This window comes from Salmo salar, chromosome ssa20, assembly GCF_905237065.1.
Source record: "Salmo salar chromosome ssa20, Ssal_v3.1, whole genome shotgun sequence".
NCBI lineage: Eukaryota > Metazoa > Chordata > Actinopteri > Salmoniformes > Salmonidae > Salmo > Salmo salar.
In genome coordinates this window covers 12,122,419-12,147,325 of record NC_059461.1, presented here as the reverse complement: position 1 = coordinate 12,147,325, position 24,907 = coordinate 12,122,419, and the positions used below count along the sequence as shown (strand labels likewise).

Below are 24,907 nucleotides of genomic sequence, written 5' to 3'. Positions count from 1 at the left end.
GGCAAGAGCCTGACAGCACTGTCTCTCCTCATAGTCGGCACGGAAATGCAACAAACCTGATTTGCATGATATCAACAGTGAAAAACACAGCGCTGCTTTCACAACATGTTGACGGATTCTTTGTCTTTCTTCACCCTCCCTTGTGGCTGCGATGATGTGCCTTCCCCCCCATCCCCCACCCCGTTTTTTTTGCCATATTTCATTTCACTTAATGTTTATCCTCTCTCTCCTTCTCTCTCTCGCCTTTTCTCTCCCTCTCTCTATCTGTCTCTTTCTCTCATGCAGATACGGATGCTGGAATCTTTGAATTGATCGGAGCAAGTAAAGAAGAAGAAAGAGCAGTTTGAGGAAAGGCAGAAGAAGAGCGAGGGAAGAAAGCGTAACGTTCTTTAGGGAGAGGAGAGAAGAAAAGGACGGGACGATGGGGAGGAAAAAGATTCAGATCACGCGGATTATGGATGAACGCAACAGACAGGTAAGCCCCATGGAGAAGGGAGGATGGATGAGTGGAGGGGTGGATAGGAGGAGGAGTATAGGAGGGGGTGGGGAAACACCTTATTGTGGGCCTGGGAGAGAGGACGGTAGGTGTGCTGACTGAAGTCTTCAGGGAGTCTGGATAGGATGGTGTCTTAGTGGTGGTGGTGGGGGGAGGCAGAAGGGTGTAGGTGGGATAGCAGGATGATTGTTCTGGGTACCCTTGGGGTAGTAGTTTACATAGGGGTAGTAGTGGGTCTTGTTTTTGTTAAATCTAGCGGCCCACTCTGAGGCTAACGGGCAACAAACACTGGTGGCACCCTTTCATACCCTATCACACCATGCCACCCGCTTTAGGTCCTGGCAGTGGAATATTACTATGCATGGGGGTGGGAAGGGAGGGGAAGGGTGGTAGAAAACACAAACAAACAACCAAACAGAGACGGGCTGGTCCAAGGTGGCGTTTACTTACCACACACTGCTGAGCCCGAGAGAGGTGCGTGGAGCTGAGAGAGCGCTGAAAGGCGGACATGCTCCCTCTGTGGCTGAGCTGGTTATTGGGGCTTCTGTAGTTTTCCTCTCAAGGTACAGATGCACTATCTTAATTTGATCTGTTTTTCACAGCAGGAAAATAATCTACGGAGCAATTTCAGTGCCAACCAAAAGTGTATTTGAAATTTATAATTTATAATTTCTATTAGGATATTGAATTGGAATGTAATATTTTGGAATGTTTAATGCACAGATTGAATCATTGAAGTCACAATTTTAACTTGTATTTCATGATTTCAACTGAATTGAATGAATATTTGCATTCAGTTTTAAAATTATGTCTATTTAATTGAATATTCAAATTCAATATTTATACATACATTTTCAAAATGGTATACATACATATTGCATTAATTGTCTGTGTATCAAGTTTACAAACCATCATTTCAAGTAAATCAAAGTTTCAAATATTCAGCTTCTCAGATGCATTCAGATTCAGTTTACAAATTCAGTTCTCTAAATTCAGATTCAAAACCAGTGACAACATCCTGGTACTTTGCCAGCCAGGAAAGTAGAGGAGATAGAATCAACTGCTCTCTGTGGTAAACAGAAGCTTCTGGTGGTTTCTGAAGCCATGTTGAATTTATTTACCTTCTATGAATTTGGCTCTAGCATTTGAACCGCTTTGGCTATAAGCTATTATGACCCCATTCCTGAAAGCTAAGACTCTCTGGAGCATGGATGTGCTCCCCTCTATGATGATCACAGCCGCTCGCGAGTTGCCCTAAGTGCCAGATGGCCAGTCCGCCCCCGCTTGAAACTAAACTATGTCAAACACAAACTGACACATCAAACTAACACGTCTTCAGGTCTCAGGCAAGGTTCTCATCACATAAGCATGGATCACCAAACCATGCGAGTAACCTTGCTGGATCTTGAAAACATGCACTAGTGTAGCAGATGGGGATCTGTGAAACTTACAACTCAGCCTGAAGTGTCACCCCTTGCACAATTGAAGAAGGCCTTTTTTAATAGTGTGGTGAGTTGAAATGTTTCAGGAGGGCGGGCACAAGCTCTAAATCATTTTGACAGTAACCCTCCTAAAAGTCATTCATAAACCTTTTAATTTCCATGTGTACTATGAAGCTAAGTGTTTGTTTCTTTGGCTTCAGGAATGTGACTCAGGTCTTGAAAAATATTTTTTTTTACTGATTGAAAGTATAAGGGATATCGGTGAACAAATGCCGTGGTCAAGACAATGATGGCACCAGTGCAATGAGTGGAGCTTCCTCAGGTGTTCAAAAGTGCATATCAGACCAAGAGCCTAATGCTTCTTAGGTAGTCCTTTATGCAAAGCGATAGTTACAGGGATGGTAAAAACAGCTTGATTTCCATAGCAACATCAGGGAAACTGAGAAGAATGGAGTGGTGCTTCAAATAAGCAGTTCTGCAACATCTTTAATTGAGCCTCTCATTCTCCTTAATTGCCGTCAACAACACATTACGTAAAGAGATTACATGTATAGGAAGCTCTGGGGACAGGTTGTCTGGATACTGGACAGCCAATAAATTGGCAGATGCAAACAGATTATCATTAACAGTTCTTGAGGGCTTGAACAAAAAACGCAGTCTCCGATTTTGTTCATACTGGTGAACCGGCTTTTGAGTTGTATGGTTGCAATATGAACAGTCCCTTATCTCTGGTATATCTTAGAATGCATCATTCAGTTTAAAGTTTAAATTGTGTGCAGCACAATGGAAATATAATGCACAATGTCTCTGGAAAGACTGTCTGGGTTGGAAATACTCAGTGGAGAAAACAGTCAGGCTCGCAACCTGGACCTACATACAGACCGTGGTGAAAACATTTACAAACAAAAATGGAGGACTTAAGGAGACCAGGGTATTGGCCAGACAAAACCTGCTGAGTTCAACAATAAATAGTGGGTGAATTTATCCTCAAGCCGACTACTCTTAAAAATTGTTAAGCTATTTGATGTGTAATTTTTTTATTAAAAAGTTCATGAATAGCAGCTAAATAGCAACTATATACGGCATATAGATAGTACACTGCATAATTAAACAATCCCTAGTAAGCTAGTGTTTTAAGGGTGGACTGACTGTATTGTTTGGCATTAGGCTGGTTTTACGCACATCAACTTTCTATCCAAGCTGGGAGAGAACGCGAGGATGGCTCATGTCATGCAGGTTCATGTTGTCTATACAGGACAGTTGTATATTCTAACAAATCTATTGTAGCTGATTAGTATGCTGTTGCATCAAACATGTATTTAACAATCTGAAATGTTTGAATTTCCAACTTTAATTACAGAACACCTAATTACATTATTGCCACCAGCCAGCAGGCAAAAAGTGGCAGCATTGCAACACTGTGTATAGCTTCGTGAAATGTTAAGACTTGAGAAAATGACGATAAAATAGGCCTACCAATAATTGTATAGCTATTAGCTAATGCAATGCTATACATACCCTGGTACCACAGAAAGCCTATAATCGATTCAACAGGCATGCAGCCGCATAGACATGTCGCAATTTCAGCACCATGGACAGCAATCGGTAGTCTATACTTTGTGATAACAAAGGGTCACCCCACCTCTGTTTTGGCAGAAGTCTGAGGGATGGGCCTAGAGAAATGTAACGACTCTCAAATTCATAAACAGAGCTATGGATACAAGGACTGACCATCCATGATATAAAAATTATAGTTTTAACCATGTTTTGAGGCTATACAGTGTTTGACTAAATGTACTTTGTTTCCAACCATTGGAGTAAAACAAGCTTATATTTTGAGTTCTGGTGGGGTACGAGAGTTGAACTAAGCTCATGAGGCATTTACAAGTTGTATTTTTTAGAATATATATATCTTTAATTTATAAGTCCAAAAATGTATGTAAAACCCAAGATTCTAGATTTAATGTTCAATACATTTTAGAAGATGAGGCAAAAATGTAGATAAAGGCAAAGTATTTACCATCAATATCACACAGCTTGCTTCATTTGTGGCCAGGTCTTAAAGTAACTGTCCAGTGCTTCTAGATTTCTCTGAAATATTATTACTAATAATTCATTACAATATGAGTGAAATAGTTTTCCTTCCAGAAAATGGTGTGGGCGTCATTAGAAATATTGGCCAGCTCATCCTGCTCAGGAGGATGATATCATCCTCTATGAGTAAATAACAAGCATTTTTTAAACAGTCTGTTTGAGATACAAGTTTGAGGTGCGGTTTTTGAAGTATTTTTTTCTCCAATTTATGCTTTGGCCACAAACCAGTATAGGATGAGTCAACAACATTATTTGGCTATGAGTTAACAGAATTTAACTTTTAAAGGTGAGATTTTCAATGGACAGTTAATTGAAAAGAAAAACGACGGAACATCAGCCACACAACCCAGGAAATGGATGGAGAAAAACTTCTCTCTCTGCCCTCCAGGCCCCCAATCCATCACTTCCTGTGGCACCAGTGACCACCGCCACTCTGTCAGCTCCCTGTCAGTCCAATTCGATCCATATGCTGCTAACGTGCCCCCTCCCCTCACAGGTCACACACACCCAGGCTGTCCCTCCCTCCCCAGTCCTCACCACTCTGTGAACCATTATCCCATGCAACTTACTGTCACAACATTCAATGGTTGTTACATCCAGCACAGTTGTTGAAAGACTCTCTTAGATCCTTCTACTGTGCTTGTCATTCTGTATGGCTAACATCTAACAGAGTTGCTCACTGACCCCTCTAACCTTTGACAGTATGATATCTCCACATAAACACTGTCATTGGGCTCTCTTCACACTGCCATTGTGGACATCCCCTGAAGTGGCTGTTGCAGCTGGGTGGACTGAGTGCTCATTAGTGAGACAAAAGAAATAAGAGAAAAAGAGAGATTGGTGAAAATAGAAGGAGGGGAGTGGAGCTGTCATAAACTCTGTTATTTCCTACTTGAGTTTCTGGGAGATCTACATTTTACATTTTAGTCATTTAGCAGACGCTCTTATCCAGAGCGACATACAGTAGTGAATGCATACATTTCATAAAAAATGTTTTATTACGAACTGGTCCCCCGTGGGGGGGACCAGTACAGTTGTTGCCAGACATCAGTGACAGGTTATTGAGTCAGTGTGTTGTAGTCAAAAGGAGGAGAGAGAGAGATAGGGAGTGTGGAGGAGGTCAGGAAGTTTCAGTGGAGAAGGCTATCACGTTGCACCAGTGCACACTTCCTGTCTGCTGTTATCTCAGTCTCCTTTCCCTCCCTCCCTGTCCCACCGCAGACCGGGCTCACCGGTCGCACCAGGCACTCCGGCTCCCAAGGATGAGGAGGGGAGAGAGGGAGACAGGAAGGACACCTGAGGGGAATCGATGCCACAGATATCCGGGTTTCGCTTACAGAGAGAGAGGGAAGGAGGGAGAAAGAGGAGGGGGTTGAGAGAGAAAGAAAGTGAACAAGCATATAACAGTTTATAACTGAGGTCTCATGTAAGTCATTTTACACCAGCCTTTTTACACATTAATTTGCATTCATATTGATACAAAATCCTTAAATAAACCTTTTAAACAACTTTTGAATAAGCTCTTTTGCTTTTTGCCATACATGGCAATGTTGGTAAAATGACATCAGTTCTCTTATGTCTGAGCCAAGCAACAAGGATATGAAGGTGACCGTCACAAGACAGACAGGGACCTTTGGCACACAGAATTTATTTATAATTTTTTTGTCTAAATGGCTGCCTGGCCTTTGCATATTTTCACTTCCCCTTTGAGGAAACTTCTGTGCGCTTCAGCCAAATACACATCAGAGGTGTTATCTTTAGCCTCCACATTCTTCACATGTTTGTGTTATTTTCACGCAAACGAGCTCCCAGCCTGCCCTGAACAAAACTCTTATGACTTAAAATCTACGTAACGCTCTCTAAATCACAATCAATCCATACACATGAAGGAATAGATCAAAAATTGTTTGAAGTGGTAGATCTTAGTTTCACTCTGACATGTATGTGGGGAATCAGGCCGATGTGGCTGTCGACATTTGACATCTCATTTCATACTATCGTTGCTATTGCGGCGCAATGTAGACATTATGGGAGCCTTTCACCTCTACTCACTAGAAGCGTCCGCTCCCCTGCTCTCCCTGCCTTTTATTGAGTGGCACCGTTCTGTTAGGGCTGTCAGCACCACCCTGCCACCCACCGGGCTCCGCAGCCCACCATGGCGCCATCACCGCGGGCACGGGACCTCCGTCTCTCTGGGCGGCCACTTTGGCCTGCCACCCCCAGGCCCCGAAACACTTCCTCTGAGCAGGGGCACCACGGCCAGGCCTCCCTGGCGTTGAATGCCTGCCCAGAGCTCTGGACAGAGGGCAGCAGTGTTTGAGCCCTGGCTCCCACCCCCCCGGCCACTCAGACCCTCTCCCAGCCCTGGGCACATGAAAGAGCCCCCTGTGCCATAAACGCATGGGCCGCAGACAGAGAGCAGACACACACACACACACACACGCACGCACGCACGCACGCACACACACACACTTACATACATTTGTATTTAACACACACAAGCACACATACATTTAAGTAGAAGCACTGAGGTAAACACATCTACCGCTCGTCTTGTCGTTAATGTCCAGGGTCAGCCATCATGGATTCCAGCTAATTGGGTATAATTGAGGGTAATGCAGAGTGACAGTTCAGCCGTGTGTGTGTGTGTGTGTGTGTGTGTGTGTGTGTGTGTGTGTGTGTGTGTGTGTGTGTGTGTGTGTGTGTGTGTGTGTGTGTGTGTGTGTGTGTGTGTGTGTGTGTGTGTGTGTGTGTGTGTGTGTGTGGCGTGCGTGCGTGCGTGTGTGTGTGACAGTGGGGGTGGTGGGTTGCAAAGGGGAAGAGCCCTTTTGGAGGGGTCATAGGTTAAACATGGATGAGGTCATTAGTCACAGGAAGTAGACCGCTGAACCCCAGCAATCACATCCCTCCCCAATCACATCCCCCAGTCAGGACTCAGAGAGAAGCGAACACAATGATATATCTTTATCTTCTTTCTTATTTTTCTCTTATCGAGACAACCACAGCACCGCAGAACGAGACATGGTTCTTTCACTCACGACAATTGTGCCGTGTCTCCAATCAACAGTGGTGTGGTGAGAAAGCTTGCAAGGTAAATTAACAGCAGGAAAATAATGAGGCCCTCAGGGTATTTCGTCACCCCTGCGCTCCTCCTCTCTTCCCCAGTTTCCCACCTTTTCTCTTCTCCTTCTTCTTTTAGTGATCGTTACCTATGCGAGCCAGGCTCCTCTGTGTCAGCATGCTCAACCCAGAGAGCGCTCGCAAAAATACCTCACCTTTCCTCCACTTCATGCCCTCTTTTGTCTTCTTATCTCTTTTATCTGCCTCTTGTGCTCCTCTTGTACTGCCATTCTCCACTTTGTCCTCTTTTCATGCATCTTGTTTCTCTATACTCGTCTCGTACTGCTATTCTCCACTTTGTCCTCTTTTCATGCATTTTGTTTCTCTACGATTCACATGAAAGTAAAAATATAATTATTGGTGTTTCCCTTTTTCCTTCTTTCCCCTCTATCGTTCAACTTGCGCTCTGTGCCACGAGACATTTTCACCCTCACAAATGAATGAAAAGGAAAACCTATTTTGGTGAATCTCGCCACCAACTAGGCCCTTGCAGAGTAACATCCACAGCGGGCAGTGGATATATTACTTTCCACTTGTGGTTTTACAGAATAAGCAGGGACATACAGCGCACGACCATACTCGGACAGGAGTGCTTTTCTCAGAAATCAGTGCCTCTGGGGAAATAAAAGCCAATGCAGTCTCTGCATTAGCCATTTTTCATATTGTAATGTCGAAACAAAATTCAGACATTACTTATTGATAGACTTTAATTGATTAACTTCAGTTGAAATGTAATCTCTTGCACAGGACCTTTGTTTTTGCTGAATTCAGAAAGTCTAGGAAAGGTTATTAGGAGTGGGTGGGTGCTGGGTGGTGCAGGGGAGTAGAGTAAGCATATATTAGAGATGTGAGCTGGAACAAAGCTCCTGTTGTCATCATGCATCTCCAGAAGCCTGTATGGCCCAGAAGGAGAGTTCAAGCCCAGGTCTTGGTCTCCTCTCCTTAATCCTTTTGTGTGAGTGTGAGGAGTCCATCTCTTCCTGCTTTGGCTTCTGACAATGAGTGTTTGTGTGGAGGGCGTAGGGCTGTGGCGGTCATGAAATGTAGCATCTCCAGGCTTCCACGCATACAAGCTGCATTCAAGCCGCTGTTGTGCGCCTTTGGAACATCTACGATTAAAAAGTCAAAGCATAAATGTAATAACACCAACACAATAAATCCATTATCTATTTTAGTCAGGTCTAAAGAAACATTATGATATGAAGAAAATGTATGTCAGAAGAACAGAATATGAGTTAGCCTACTGTATGTTATCTGGCTATGCTCCATGCCATAGTCTGTAGGTTTGTTCTTTTAGCAGACCAGATATGCTTATAAGTCCCATTACATTATTTTATATTATATGATTTTATAGTCAGAAGAATATAATTTAACTTAGCTGAATAAAATAGAAAGATTATTTTTCTCATTCCGGAGCAAGTGTGCAAATGAAGTGGCTATGTTAAGTGTAAGAGCAGCTGAGATATAAATATAAGAACACTTATTTTACTCCACCCATCAACCACTGTTTGCGGAGCATGCTCTCGCTACGCGACAGGTGATATTCCGCCCAAACTCTGTATGCCACGGGCTCTCCAACCCTGTTCCTGCAGCTAGCCAGTGCTTCATTTGAGAAACCAAGGGAAATCGGTTCGGAAACATCGGTAGTTTTTACAACGAAACATATTTCACTAAACTGTTGACAGCCCTTCTGCACACTTGAGAAAGGAATAAAGAACAAAGAGAGGAGGAGATGGAAACTTATGGCGGTGAGATATTCTGTATAGCTAAAGGTAATGTTTCAGCCTATTAATGATGAAAATATAAAAAAATCCCTATTACTTGGTTATTCAAAATCATATACAAATTCAACAGAATTGTAAGCAGAATTGTAAGGTAGGCTATGTATTGTATTGTATTGCAATCGTAATTTTAATTCAGGTATTTTTTTCGAACTTGGACTCATAAGCCTATGCATATGTATAAGTTCAAATATGCATATGGGTGTTTGAATGAATCATCACCTTAGAAAGTGCTGTCCATTTTGTTGTGTTAGACTTTGAACCTGCTTTTGAACTTCTTTCTTCAAATTGATCGTCACAGCGAGGTGAGTTTTAAAAGTAGGATAGGCGTACTGTTTTGATGATGTGTTTGATGTGATTTTCAATTGTATTTGCATTGACGTCAGAGTGGTTAGAGGGACAATAGAGCCCTGACTACCAGGCCGTTAGTGACCTAATGGTTGTTAGGGTACTTCCAAAACATGTCCTGAGTGCATAAGAGGAGATTACTGTGACTCAATGGTCACGTGAAATTGTACTGCTGTCATGACTCGTGTGTGGCAGTAATACGGTCACCGTAACAGCCCTAGGAGGGCCATGGTAATGAGTGCTGGCCTGCATGTGTCTGTATCTGTGCATGAGTCTTAACAAAATGTTGTGTGTGTGTTTGCTTTGTTAAATGCCTGCTCTCGGTCCCTGTCTTTCTCCTCCTCCCCCCCAGGGAAGTGCAGGCAGGAGGTGGGAAGCAGAAGCGAAGCCATTGTGAAGGGGAAGCCACCGGGCTCTTCCTGTTATGAGAGGAAATGCATACAAATGTGCTTCCTGTGCCCCCCCCCCCTTCATCCTCCCCCATGTGTGGCGCAGAATCAGCCACTCAAATCAAATCAAACTTTATTTATCACATGCGCCGAATACAAGTGTAGACCTTACAGTGAAATGCTTACTTACAACCCTTATTAACCAACAGTGCAGAAGAGTTAAGAAAATATTTACCAAATAAATTAAAGTAAAAAAATAATAAAAATAACACAATAAAATAACAATAACGAGGCTATATACAGGGGGTACCGGTACCGAGTCGATGTGCGGGGGTACAGGTTAGTTGAGGTAATTTGTACATGTAGGTAAATGGAGCTCCTTGTGGTAAACATGTTTGTCCTCTTTGTTGATGCTGTCCATCATGAGGGGACAGGGAAGGAGGGTGTATAGTATGTGAGGAGGCAGGATGTTCGGCCTCTGACCCGTTGAAGTGCTCTAGCAGACAATGCCAAATCGTGAGGCCTTTGGGGGTTTTATTGCACACTGTATCTTCTCACTGTGCATGACCATGAACCATTCTGTGCAACAATAGGTTTCTAACTCTGGGGCCCCTGAGAATTCTGCTGGGAAAACACACTCATTCACAATTTGTTTGGTTTACAATGTTCTCCCCACCAAACCTCCAGCCCTGATAGCAGCAAAGGTGCTACAACAATGTTCTGTTATTAGCATGTTTTGATATTGCTGACAATAGGATAGGAGATATTGCTAGTCCTCCATTGGACACTCCATTCAAGGCAATGGGGACCAGAACATTGGTTCAAGATCCCATAGCGGCAGGAAGTGCCTGCGGTTACATCACCAGCACAAGGGTCGTGTCAGATGGTTAATTGCGTTCACATGTGGGCATTATGTGAGGTCAGCGATTCACAGGGCAGCGTTTCGCTAAGCCAACCAGTGAAATGCACCACCACTCAGAGAACTAACTAGGCCTACCTTCTCCATGTTGTAGTAGATGTGTTCACATGCACATATGATTGATCAGATGCATTACTTGTATTTTCTATTTCCATGTGAAGAAAAAAAAAACATTGTTCCTTGTGAGGTTGTGGTGCATGTGACTTTGAAAGGGTGTCAGCGTGTACTGTTTATATGTGTGTGTGTTTTTTTAGGTGTAGGTGTTAAGATTATGGAATGGCGTTGGGTTGTTATTTTTATGTAGGTGTTACTTGTCATTTGATCAGATTTTTTTTGTTTCTAGGATATAATATGAGCTGGAGACATAGACCCCCACTGTGCCATGTGTGCTGCCAACCACTTTAAAAAAACAAAAGTTGTCAGTTTAAAGTGAGTGGGTGATGCCACCTCTGGGCCTGCATGTTCGCTCAGCAACTGTTCTTCCGGTAGAATGTACCTTTCCCTAAAGCCTCTGGCACCAGAACTTCAACTTCCTGTAAGTTCCTTCAACTTCCTGCCACCTGAGGAAGACACCACTTAGGACGTGTTCCAAACTAGCCTCACATGACCTTCTAGTGGTGTCTTGTTGAGTTTGTCATGTAGCAAGTAGCCAGCAGCAGCAGGCCTAGTTAAGCCTTGGTGTTTGTATTTCTGTCCCACTGCATTATAGATTCCAGTGGGCTTGTTATGACAGTTAATCATCCAGTCGCTACCTGCCTTTGGTCCTTGCGTCTGAACGGGGGTTTGTTTTTTTAGCATTTTGGTATGACTGTAAATGTCACCATGGTATTTAAAGCCCAGCGGAGCCATTCTGTGGTGAATCATTTGAGTTGTACTGAAGTCTAGAGCCTTTTTCATACGTCATTGTAGGGGAGTTGAAAGCGTGTCCTGTCTCTTCTTTCAACCTCTGTTGTCTTGAGCCTTGGTGGCCATTCGATATGGAGCTCATTGTGGTGTGGTGACATCATTCCCCAACTCAGAGGGAAGGCTGGGACAGGGTCTGTAGTTCATCTGAGGTTGGCCTATACAGAACGGCGCTGCTCATATCATCGTAGAGAAGAGGATGTCGTTTGATATTCGATTTCCGTGGTGCATCCTGTCAGATTTCATTTCAGGAAAGGAAAGGCAAAACTCTATTGATATCTATCCGTCTTCTTCTCCTCTTTCAGTCCTGAGAGATTCTCAGCTGCTGAAGACCTCAATGATACACTGAAGGACACTGTAGGAAAGATCTGTATTGATACGTTCAATTATTCCTTCACTGGTACATTGATCTGGTCCATCCATATCTGAAGTTTTTGACTCCAGAACTTTCACACTAGTAGACCGAAACAGTTGGCAGTGCTCCTAATCTCTTCCTAGTAATTTGTATTCAGGACGTGTGTAATTGGTTTGTTATTGGGGAGGTTTAGCTCTTGTGTTTGTGGCTCGTGTAAGGTGTCAGTAGAGAACAGAAGAGACAAACGCTTCAGTTAATCAACATGCCTCGATCATTAGCAACCAGCTGGGCACTGTTCTGGAGATCTCTCTCTCTCTCTCTCTCTCTCTCTCTCTCTCTCTCTCTCTCTCTCGCTCCACTCTCATCAGCTTCCTGCTCCAGTCAAAGATAAAGGAGAGGAAGAGATAGAGATTTAATTGAGTATCTATAGTCTTGGTGATCTGGAGAGGTACCAGAAAAGACGACACTTGAATGTTTCTTATTGTCCTATTAGACCCCAGGTAATTATCAGGTTATCACAGGGTCGTGAACCAATCAGATTCCTCCTCCATGCAGAGAACCAATGTAAAAGCACAGGATAGTGTTTATGAAGCAGACACCTAGTAGGTTTCACCTACTACGCTGGTATGGGTCGTGAGGCCCTAAAAATTGTCAATGACTCCAGCCACCCAAGTCATAGACAGTTCTCTCTGCTACCGCACGGCAAGGGGTACCGGAGAGCCAAGTCTGTGACCAAAAGTCTCTTAAAGCTTCTACCCCCATGCTATACGACTGCTGAAGAGTTAATGAAATGGCTACCTTGACTATTTGCATTAATCCCCTTTTTATTTGCACTAACTATCCTGCACTGGTTCTATGCACACTCACTGGACTCTACCCACACACTCACACATACTCTACTCCAACACACATATACACACACACATACACACACACTACATACACTCACACACAGACAAAACACAAACACAACTCACACATAGACACACTTTCACACTCTTTCACACCCTTCACATACGCTGCTGCTACTCTGTTTATTATATATCCTGATTGCTTAGTCACTTTTACCCATATCTACATGAAAAAAAACTACCGGGCCCCTAACATAGAAATCAGAATGTTTCAGATTAAAATAACGTACTGAACAATATGTGTTATTAAATGTACTAACTATAAGCTTCTGCTGCTCTATACTACAATTGTGCAGATTCTAGTTTCCACCGTCATCCTTTGCCTATATTAACAGTATTGCAAACATTTTTGGTTCCTAATGTTAACAAAAGCTGTTTGTGTCATGAGAGTTTTATGATGCTTTATTATAAATAACTACACAATTGGTGACTTATTTTTTACTATATGGTATTGTAGTCAGTTTTAATGAAGAAATTACCAATGCTCCATGTTTCAGATTAAGAATCTATTACCAATTCTTATAAACAAGGCTAATCCTCTTCTGCCCTATGCATAATTCATAAATATATGCCTAAATAACATACCCTAAATTTAAAAAAATCCTGAACTATGTGGACTGCAGGCATAAAAGTGGTACCTACAGAGAACAAGCTTCTGTGAAACTGCAACTGTAGTGTCAAGACATTATGTGGGCCTTCCTGAGTAAGTTCAACAGGAGATAAACCATAGCAGAAAACACTCTGAAACAGTATTTTGCCCATCCCCGGGCAGGCTTGGGTAGAACAGGTTAAGACATTTGTCGTTGTGTTTATTCCCTGTTAACAAAACTCAGAGCTTTCACTGCACCAAGAGCCCAGCGTCGAGCCTTCTTGTGAGCAAACTAATTTATAATGTCTTTAAAGTTTAATTTACTAGCTAACTGGTATTCTTGCTAACTGGATAGCAAGGCTGTTCAACCTGTCTTGGCACATTGTAGATCTTAGATAGTTCTTTATAAGCTTCAGCTTACTGAAGGCACGTTCCCCTCCAGCAACTGTTACAGGCATTGTACAGAAGATTTGAAGTGCAATGCACACCTCTCCAAAAATGCTCTGTAGCTGCATCTCGTGGATGGCATTTAGGAGCTCTACAGGAAAAAATACCATCTGAAAAGTGGCACCATATATCGTCTTTATATGTCGCACTTCATTTTCAAATCCATCTGTGAGATCTTTGGAGTACTTGCTTCTCAATATGTGGCAAGATAAACTAATTTGGTTTTCAGTCATTTTCCTAAATGTAAATATTGGTGAAAACTCCTCGCGTATAGCTGCAATCGTGTGGAACCGCATGTCCAAATGACTGATTATACTATCCAGAGCCACATAAAACACTGTGTTGCGAAATCCAGTGTCTGACTTCTGTTCATCTGCTATGTCATCTTCAGTCTCATCAGGGAAACGTTTTCTTTTTTTCTGGCGGCTCCTCTGTTCATTGTGAAACTGAGTAGTTACACCCATTTCATTTGCCACCATGGAGGCTTCTGCCAGAAGAGCGTCCCATTGATTACGCAGAGTCTGTATTTCTTCCTGTAGTGCCTTAATGTGAGCTTCTTCAGTGTCCAGTGAAATATTTCCTGACTGAAGAAATAGGCTTCTATTCTCAATACACTGCAAAGCTTTTACCCAGAAAGTGAGCAGGAAGATTGCCTTCTCTGGCCACAGTGCTGGATCATCTAAAACCTCATCTTCCTCACTTCGAAACTGTCCATACTCTTCCTTTCTTTTATTGCTTGCTTGTTCAATCTCTTCTGTCACTCCTTCACTGGCACTGCTGCTACTCTTTATCTCCTCTTCCTCCTCCCTGCTCTCCTCTGCATCAGAGTCTGTCTGACAGCTTTCTGCTGAGATTCTGCCTACCTGGGGCTCTCTTGGCACTAGAAAGTGAGTAAACAAAGGGAATTTTAGGTTTAATGTTCGCTCCTACAAAAGGTTACCATACTAAAAATCTACTACTGAAAGAAAAACCTTTTGAACAGTATACATATCAAATAGAATACGTATTTAAGTGTGTCTAAGTCATCATGTGCCTAACTTTACAATTTAAAAATGGTCTAGTTATGCTGCTGCTGCTCCAAAACAACTGCCTCACCTCCAAGGTCCGCTGTTTCAACTTCATGTAGTAGACACACGTTGGGATTTTTGTCTACAGCAGTAGTAGTAGTAGCATCTACAGTATGGGTAGGTAGGCTACATTTTAGGTTTTAATTTTAGTCTAGCTAGCTAACAAATGTCACGCAAATATTGGGGAATACAGTTATAATAATATCTAAATAATAGCTAATTAGCTAGCCATAGCTGGTAGCTCATCATCATGTTAATAATTACTGCTCTGACTGAGCCGAGTGAGTCCACTGTAGGCAGCTACCTGTAGCTAGCAAGCTATCAAGCAGAAAGATGCCTGATCTAATTATGGTTATATGTTTAAATTGTCATCCCAGATTTTTTTGTCTAACATTTTTATAAATGATAAACAAAGAATTTTCTTAACATTTAGGGTCCCTACCAGGCTAGGGCACCATGAATCATTCATGTTTTCCCCCCTTTTCTTACCTTTTAACTCTGCAAGGTTTGGAAAGGGCTCGTAATTAAGCATTTCATGGTAAAGTCTTCACCCTTTGTATTCGGTGTATGACTAATACAATTTCATTTGATTTGAACAGTGTTATCGCATCACGGAGGGCCAGGTAACAGACACATGAATTAAACAACTTGCATGGTTCTATTTGGAAACCTAAAGGTACCTTTTATGTGTGTGTGTGTGTGTGTGTGTGTGTGTGTGTTTCAAGATGATGTGCTGAGGTACTGGGCCTCAAACATGCACGCAGGCACGCACACGCACACACATACACACACACAAAGGTTCCTATATGTGAAGACTGCCTGCATGGTTTCTGTGGAGCAACATTTATATCTACCTGGTGCTTCAGGCGCTATATAAAACAAAACTCAGCGAGCAAACCCCTGGGCTATTTTTACCAATACAAAGTTGTATCTCTAAGACTGTTAGAAGTCTTAGCTGTACTCTCGCAAGCGCACAATGAAGTTAGTATGCGTGTGTGTGTTTGTGAGCGAGCGGTTGATACGCTCCAATCATATGAAGGGTCGATATAAAGACTCAGATGTTCTATAATAAAGTGCAGTATGCTTTGATGTCGCCCACAGATGATAAACTGATCTGGCTCATTATCTCTTTAAGACAGATCACTCTCGGTTCCTTAAAATTCTATTCAGCTTCTTTTTTTTTTCTTGCCAGAGTAGATGGACTGTTACAGTAACCTCTCAGTGGGAGGTCGCAGTGGAGAACAGCCATGACTGTTGAGAAATTCCCGCATGCAGCTTCAGTTTCATGATTTATGAGTGGAAAAGCTCTGATTGCGCCAGATTTCTCTTTCTTCACACATTATGAAGGAAAACAAAGAGGTCAAAGACGGTGTTTTATTCTATAATATAAAATAATTAGATGTATTTATGAAATGTGTTAATAATAAAATTTAAGGGAAAATCCAGTTTGGTGTTGACACAGTGGGGTCTGGTCCGGTCAGGTGTACTGTACAAGAACTGATATCCCCCCATTCCAACCCCCAACAAGGAAAACACAACACACATTCCAGTGCTGAAAACCTGCCTCCCCTAAATTCACCCTCAGACGTTCACCCTGTAACCTCTCTCACTCTCTCTCTCCTCCTCTCTTCATTCTCCCTCTCTCTTTCTCTCCCTAGGTGACATTTACGAAGAGGAAGTTTGGCCTGATGAAGAAGGCGTATGAGCTGAGCGTGCTGTGTGACTGTGAGATCGCCCTCATCATCTTCAACAGTACCAACAAGCTGTTCCAGTATGCCAGCACCGACATGGACAAGGTGCTGCTCAAGTACACGGAGTACAACGAGCCCCACGAGAGCAGGACCAACTCTGATATCGTGGAGGTGAGTCCCCGGACACCGTACACACCACACATGTTCACACACACATACACACACATACACACACACACACACACACACACACACACACACACACACACACACACACACACACACACACACACACACACACACACACACACACACACACACACACACACACACACACACACTTTCATATCTAGACTACAAAAGCATAAGGCATCCATCCAAAGTGTACAGGCAACTATCCCTTGGGCTCTTTCTTATAGAGACAGGCCCCTATAGCCCCTGGCATCGGTAAGGCCCCTATAGCCCCAGGCATCGGACATCGGTGAGGCCCCTTGCATCGGTAAGGCCCTACAGCCCCTGTGAGATTTAGCCCATAGTTAGTGTCCCCTTGGCATTGTTGTGACTCGCGCTCCAGGGGACATGTTATCCTAGGTCGCCGTGGCGTGGACATGGGTGATGTAAGCCTGGTAGGACATTAAATGGCTGTGTCAGGTGAGCCGCACACCAGGCCACAGGGACAAGCCAACATGCTCCAACGTGACCAACGTGACCCTGCTTACACAACGGTCACCATGCTGATCTGCCTGACCCTGGTGGCCCACATACAAACACATATGCACACACACACACACACACACACACACACACACACACACACACACACACACACACACACACACACACACACACACACACACACACACACACACACACACACACACACACACACACAGTGACTTATGATTACACAAAGGTTCCCTCTTAAACCTACACAGGCACCTGAACACACAAACACACATACCTGGCTGCACACACAGACACACAAAGATAGCATATGAGAGGGACCCTTGACACAGAAGTATAGGATCACTATGTTTTAGGGAGACATAAAAGAGAAGAAGAGGGTTATTTCTTAGTGAAGTTTACTGACCGCTCAAAAGTATTTAAGATTACACAGAATAATGAATGCATGCTCCGTTGTTGTTGTTGATGTTGCATACAGGCCATATCCTTACCAATTCAAGTGGTCAACTAAAAAAGGAATATATGCTATTTAGAGTAGCTTCTATCAAAAGATAGTGCACTCAAAGCATTATCCACATTAATGATGAAAACATAGACACACCAGACCGTATTCATTAGCATAGAATGCATTTAAGGGGGCATGTACTATATATCATGTTGGTAGCCTTAAGATGTGCTCTGCTTACTATTTCAAACCTACTCTCACTTTGCAAATGCAACTGTACCAGATGCATTCGATTATGTTGGTTAAATGCATTGGGCATATGCATTGCTATGTATTAATTACTGGAAAATTATACATTTCAAATTTAGTGGAATGTATTTTAAGAACACATTTTATCCAGTAGGCCTAGATACGGCCCATCTATAATATAGTATTTACATATAATGTACTGTATGTAATATCCCCAAATGCCTCCTTGTGTCTTTATGAAGTACCCTAATTCCCCTTCCATGCAGCGGCATGTAAATCAGGTCCAACTACACGCAGAACGATAACAAGCCTTCTCTCCGTGTTATTTATTTTACATTTACTCATTTAGCAGACGCTCTTATCCATATCATAGCCTACATATCCAGTCTCTGCATCTAAGCCCTTCAGCAACTGTAGTCGGTGTATTAGTCTCTCCAACAGAGACCGTGAAGAGAGCCGTCACATGTTTCAACAAGCGCCGTGACCAGACCTGCAGGGGCTTTGAAGCTCTCTATTAGCCGAGTGGAGGATGGCTAACGCGTAAACAGCTGTGTCTGAGGATCACGCTAAAGAGTCTCGTGGGGGAGTGCTGCGGCGCTGGCTTCTCTGATCCCGGGGCGGACATGGGTTCCGCTCGCTCAGACCGACTCGCAGCGGGAGAAATCGATCTGAAGAGGCCTTAGCCTTAGCCGCGGCGTGCTAAAGGGATTGGCCACAGCGCACCCGCGAGCACGTTTAACGTGGGAGGTGGGGAGGGGGGGTGGATCTCTCCTGCCAAGCCTTGTGTGCCGCTGCTAAGTTACGTCACAGGTGGAGGATGTGGGTGGGTGTGAAGGGGGGGAGAAACAAAGGAGACTTCCTGTTGGGTAGGAAGTGCAGCGGATGGGGACAGGAGGACAGTAGGACAGGGAGGGCCGGTCGGAGCAGGAGGGTGTAGGCCAAAGACCAGATAGCAATAGACTACCATGTGGTGTAGTTGATATTAGTGTATGACTATAGATCTGCAACTCCTCAGATATAAACCCAAACACACACACACAAACAGAGCATCTCAGTGTTTTGCGATGGGCTGCTGTGCCTGGAGGTGTAGTGGGAGGAGAGGCAGTGGTAGAGGAGCACAGTGCAGCGTGTGGGCGGCTGGCAGACAGGCCTGCTACATTAGCAATAAAGCTCTATGTAATTATCATGTCTTTGGTTGATAATTAGCGTTGTTGGGAGAGTGGCACTGAGAGGGTTGCACAGCCTCTCCAGCTACAGTATGTTTAAAATGGACTCCAGGGCCTTATCTCTCACTCTGTTTTTTTTCTACTCTCTATTCTTCATTCATCTGGCCATAACTTTACTCTTTGTTCAGTAGCTGCTATCAAGCTAATCAGAGCCGTGCACAGACCTTTTGCGGTGCATGTGCTTAAACAAAAAAAAGGGCACCACCCCCCAAAAACAAAATTCCCACAACCACGGTCGCAGACTCATTGAGCAATTATTACAAGAAGAGGGGAAAGCAGCACAATCTGTTCAGTAAAGTATTTTGAAAAACTACTTTGAACTGGAATAAATGCTGGACTTATTAACAATGACCAACACAATTCCAGTCAAAATAAAAGATTGTAAGAAATACTGTACATATGTAAGATATTCATTTGATCACCCTGTTGCAGGAGAAAATGTAGTGTATTTTGAGGTTTAAAGAAGCTTCTAAAGTTTGTAATTTCCACTTAGAAATTTCAGACTTGATTTTCCCTTATGAAAAATGTATCAACCCCTACGAAAATGTCCATGAATTATAATCCATATAATAATTAACATTTCCTTTTGTAGCAGGATATTTTTCCTGCTGTAGCAAACAGGCTCAAATTACCATCCTACAACTGTAGCCTACCATTACTGTAAAAAATGTAAAATGCTGGACCTCGTCTGCCATTTCACCAACCATTATCATCTGCAGCTCTATGCTGAGAAACATCTCAGTTGTTGTAGTCCATATGGGATTTAACCTCTATGGGATCGGTCCGTCCCCCCCAGGACAGTTGAGCTAACTTTGGCTAATGTGATTAGCATGACGTTGTAAGTAACAAGAAAATTTCCCAGGACATAGACATGTCTTATATGGGCAGAAAACGATAATTATTGTTAATCTAACTGCACTGTCGAATTTACAGTAGCTATGCCATGCTATTATTTGAGGAGAGTGCACAACAACAAAACAACTTTTATCACGGCAACTGGTTTGATACATTCACCTCTGAAGGTAAATAATGTACTTACATTCAGTAAGCTTGCTCTGATTTGTCATCCTGAGGGTCCCAGAGATAAAATATAGCATAGTTTACTGTGTGTGTCTGCCAACCCCACCCCATCACTTAGGAGTCTAGGTGCGATTTAGATTTTGGCCACTAGATGTCAGCAGTGTATGTGCAAAGTTTTTGACTGATCCAATGAACCATTGCATTACAGTTCAAAATGTATTAAGTCTCCCCAAATGTGCCGAATTGGTCAATTGATACATTTTCAAGTACATAACTAGAGAGAACATACAAAAATTATATGGTAATAAAAGATGTAAGTTTACACACTCCCAAAAATGTCATAAATGATGGATAATTAGCTTCCCTACAGAAAAGACACGAACCTTCACACATCTAGATGGCAAAAATCTAAATTGCGCCTAGACTCCTATGTGATATAATGGTCTTTCTCTTGCATTTCAAAGATGATGGAACAAAACAAATACATAGAAACACGTTTCTTTCTTTGTATAATCTTTTACCAGATCTAATGTGTTATATTCTCTTACATATTCTTCTAACTCTGGCCTCTCAAACCAATGTGGACATTCTGGTAATATCTGAAACTTAGCTAAATAATAATCCGACTGTGCCAGATACTGATCTGTCTCTGGCTGGCTATATTGATTTTTTTACAGAGTTGGCAGAGGTGTAGGTGTTTCCATATTTAAAAAAGACAACGTAAATGTGTCTGTATCTCTCACTACCTCTGTCCCTAAGCAATTTGTTTATCTAGTCCTAAATGTGGGCCTTGGTAATAATGCCCAACTCCAATTAGGGGAGGGGTGGTAGGGTTAGTGGAAAATAATAAAGAAGGAAAATATATTTTAAAACTATATATTTAAAATTATATATATATATTTAATTTCAAAAAATGATATGGGTTATTGGAAATGATACAGACAATTAAATTGATAGAAGCCACAATCTATCTGCAATATTAAAGCTCATCTACCCTCTATAAAAAATAATATATATATACTGCTCAAAAAAATAAAGGGAACACTAAAATAACACATCCTAGATCTGAATGAATGAAATAATCTTATTAAATACTTTTTTCTTTACATAGTTGAATGTGCTGACAACAAAATCACACAAAAATAATCAATGGAAATCCAATTTATCAACCCATGGAGGTCTGGATTTGGAGTCACACTCAAAATTAAAGTGGAAAACCACACTACAGGCTGATCCAACTTTGATGTAATGTCCTTAAAACAAGTCAAAATGAGGCTCAGTAGTGTGTGTGGCCTCCACGTGCCTGTATGACCTCCCTACAATGTCTGGGCATGCTCCTGATGAGGTGGCGGATGGTCTCCTGAGGGATCTCCTCCCAGACCTGGACTAAAGCATCTGCCAACTCCTGGACAGTCTGTGGTGCAACGTGGCGTTGGTGGATGGAGCGAGACATGATGTCCCAGATGTGCTGGATTCAGGTCTGGGGAACGGGCGGGCCAGTCCATAGCATCAATGCCTTCCTCTTGCAGGAACTGCTGACACACTCCAGCCACATGAGGTCTAGCATTGTCTTGCATTAGGAGGAACCCAGGGCCAACCGCACCAGCATATGGTCTCATAAGGGGTCTGAGGATCTCATCTCGGTACCTAATGGCAGTCAGGCTACCTCTGGCGAGCACATGGAGGGCTGTGCGGCCCCCCAAAGAAATGCCACCCCACACCATGACTGACCCACCGCCAAACCGGTCATGCTGGAGGATGTTGCAGGCAGCAGAACGTTCTCCACGGCGTCTCCAGACTCTGTCACGTCTGTCACATGTGCTCAGTGTGAACCTGCTTCATCTGTGAAGAGCACAGGGCGCCAGTGGCGAATTTGACAATCTTGGATTTCTCTGGCAAATGCCAAACGTCCTGCACAGTGTTGGGCTGTAAGCACAACCCCCACCCGTAGACGTCGGGCCCTCATACCACCCTCATGGAGTCTGTTTCTGACCGTTTGAGCAGACACATTCACATTTGTGGCCTGCTGGAGGTCATTTTGCAGGGCTCTGGCAGTGCTCCTCCTGCTCCTCCTTGCACAAAGGCGGAGGTAGCGGTCCTGCTTCTGGGTTGTTGCACTCCTACGGCCTCCTCCACGTCTCCTGATGTACTGGCCTGTCTCCTGGTAGCGCCTCCATGCTCTGGACACTATGCTGACAGACACAGCAAACCTTCTTGCCACAGCTCGCATTGATGTGCCATCCTGGATGAGCTGCACTACCTGAGCCACTTGTGTGGGTTGTAGACTCCGTCTCATGCTACCACTAGAGTGAAAGCACCGCCAGCATTCAAAAGTGACCAAAACATCAGCCAGGAAGCATAGGAACTGAGAAGTGGTCTGTGGTCACCACTGCAGAACCACTCCTTTATTGGGGGTGTCTTGCTAATTGCCTATAATTTCCACCTGTTGTCTATTCCATTTGCACAACAGCATGTGAAATGTATTGTCAATCAGTGTTGCTTCCTAAGTGGACAGTTTGATTTCACAGAAGTGTGATTGACTTGGAGTTACATTGTGTTGTTTAAGTGTTCCCTTTATTTTTTTGAGCAGTGTATATAATAAAATACAATAATGCCCAACTTATGCCAGTGGGAATGTATCGCCCTCCCTCTGCCTCAACATGTGCCCTTAGTCAATTGTCTGACTTGCTATTTAACTATGCTAAATATGAACTATTACTTTTGGGTGATCTTAATCTGGATTGGTTGATGCCAGCTTCTGATAGGCTGAAAGATATCTACATTGAGCTAAATCTTGCTCAGTTGATAACTGAACCTACCCAGCCCAACTTTGAATACCCTGAAAATTCTACAATATTAGATATATTTTGACAAACACTCCTTGTACTGTAAGTATACAGACAATGGTTTTTTTGCTAATTGTCCCATTGCCTGCATAAGAGATGCAAAGCAACCTAAATCTCACCCTCACATTATTACAAAGAGAAAGTATCGGAATTTCAATGAGATACAATTCTTGTCTGATCTGGGATTGTGTGAAAGGGGGTTGTGTCAGATATCACTGACTTGGATCAGGCCCTAAATTGTTTAACTTTTTTGCTCAACTCTATTGCAGATAAGCATGCTCTGTTAAAAAAAACTAAGGGTAAGGGATAGAGCTAATCCCTGGTTCACGAAAGAACTATCAGATAATCTTCAGAGAGAAATTTAGCTTGGGCTAAGGCTGACAGGTTCTACATCTGACTGGTAGTCCTTCAGGTGCTTGAGAAATAGATGTCTATGCCTGGTTAGAAAAGCAAAATTGGCATACTTCTTGAACTGTGTATCTGAGAATGGTGGGAATCCAGATGACTTCTGGAAGATAGTCAAACCTCTAAAACAAAACTCCAACCCCTCATTACCCCAGCAGGTTATGACAGCCTCTGGTCCCATAACAGATAAGATGGACATCTGTGGTGCTTTTAATAACCAATTTTCCTCAGCGGGCCACCTATTTGATCAAATTGCTTCTGAAAACTCTGATTCCAGCAGAGGGAGTTTACTTGCCTGAAGTCAGGTTGCAGAGAATGATACATTCAAAGGGACACATTCCTAACTTTAATTTAAGTCATTTGATGTCTATGATGTACAAGTGCCTTACTGAAGATCAAGGTAAAGGCTGACTCACTTGATCTCTTCTTGATCTCTTCTTGATCTCTTGATCCCACAAAGGCAGAGATTATTTACAACCCCCCCCAAAATTGGGGGGAAATTATACCACCACCGAAAAGGGCACTTTTGAGACTGGAAGGGCAAATGGACATGTGCTCCACACAAGTAGAGCCCTATCTGTGCTTGTGCCTTATGCTAATCCACGAGGGAGAAGATTGAAATAGACAGAAGAGGGAGAGAGAAGAGGGAGGAAGGGAAAAGGGAAATAAAGAGAAGAGGGAGATAGAGAAGGGGGTTGTGAATGGCTAGATGACTCACTTAGGGAAAACTGTCTCAGCTGAGGATGACACTACCACAAATATATGTACAACCAAAGAGACCAAGATACCAATGTTGTTCTCAGCAACATTCTGTGTTTTTAACCTTTTTGACACCATCAATTGGAGGGAGAGAAAAACTCTTCCAAACTGTAATATCATGAACAAGCATTGCGGAAAATTGAATCAAGATGGCCACCAAAGTCTAACCAAAGGAAATCAGCTCCTTGCCAATTACTGTGATTGGAGCACAGCAGCCAGGGTAACAAGAGATTAATGATCCAATCCAATGGAAAATGGATGTTCAATTGGAACATGATAGGCCCATCTGTTTCTGAGTATTTTCTAGTTGCCTCCATTGAAGGATTTAGGTGGACTCTAGTATTCTTAAACTCATTAGATTCTCATTTAAATAGTCCTACATGACAGCATCAGATGCTAGACAAAAGCTGGGAAGGTCCACATAATTAAAGTTAAAGACATTAATATTTAATTTATTGAATTAATTAATTTAATCAATGTTTAAAAAAAACACGCGTAGTGTACACACAGCTAGGCTATCTGGTTGTGTTGTTGTCCGAACGGCCCTCTGAGTCTCCTCTTGGCAGGTCTATAGTGCAGTTTGCCACTGGCTCCAGATGAAAAGCTCCAACACACAGATAGATTTCCTATACTCTCCAGCTGCCAGGGCGGTTTCCTGGACATGTGAGCAGCATTAGTGGAGAAATGGGAAGCCGTATTGGGAAATGACAGGAGAATGGAT

The 24,907-nt window shown here is 42.9% G+C and overlaps 1 protein-coding gene across 9 annotated transcripts in view; it reads left to right on the top strand.

The window, feature by feature from the left end:
* The window catches only part of mef2cb (myocyte enhancer factor 2cb), a 98,068-nt gene that overhangs the window by 37,015 nt on the left and 36,146 nt on the right, over positions 1 to 24,907 (top strand). For all 9 annotated transcript variants that reach the window (XM_014160843.2, XM_045702953.1, XM_045702950.1 and 6 more), the window contains exons 2-3: positions 286 to 475; positions 16,520 to 16,723. In XM_014160843.2, coding sequence (XP_014016318.1) covers positions 422 to 475; positions 16,520 to 16,723 — 258 coding nt within the window. In that variant the 5' untranslated portion in view covers positions 286 to 421. The remainder of the gene's footprint in view (positions 1 to 285; positions 476 to 16,519; positions 16,724 to 24,907) is intronic.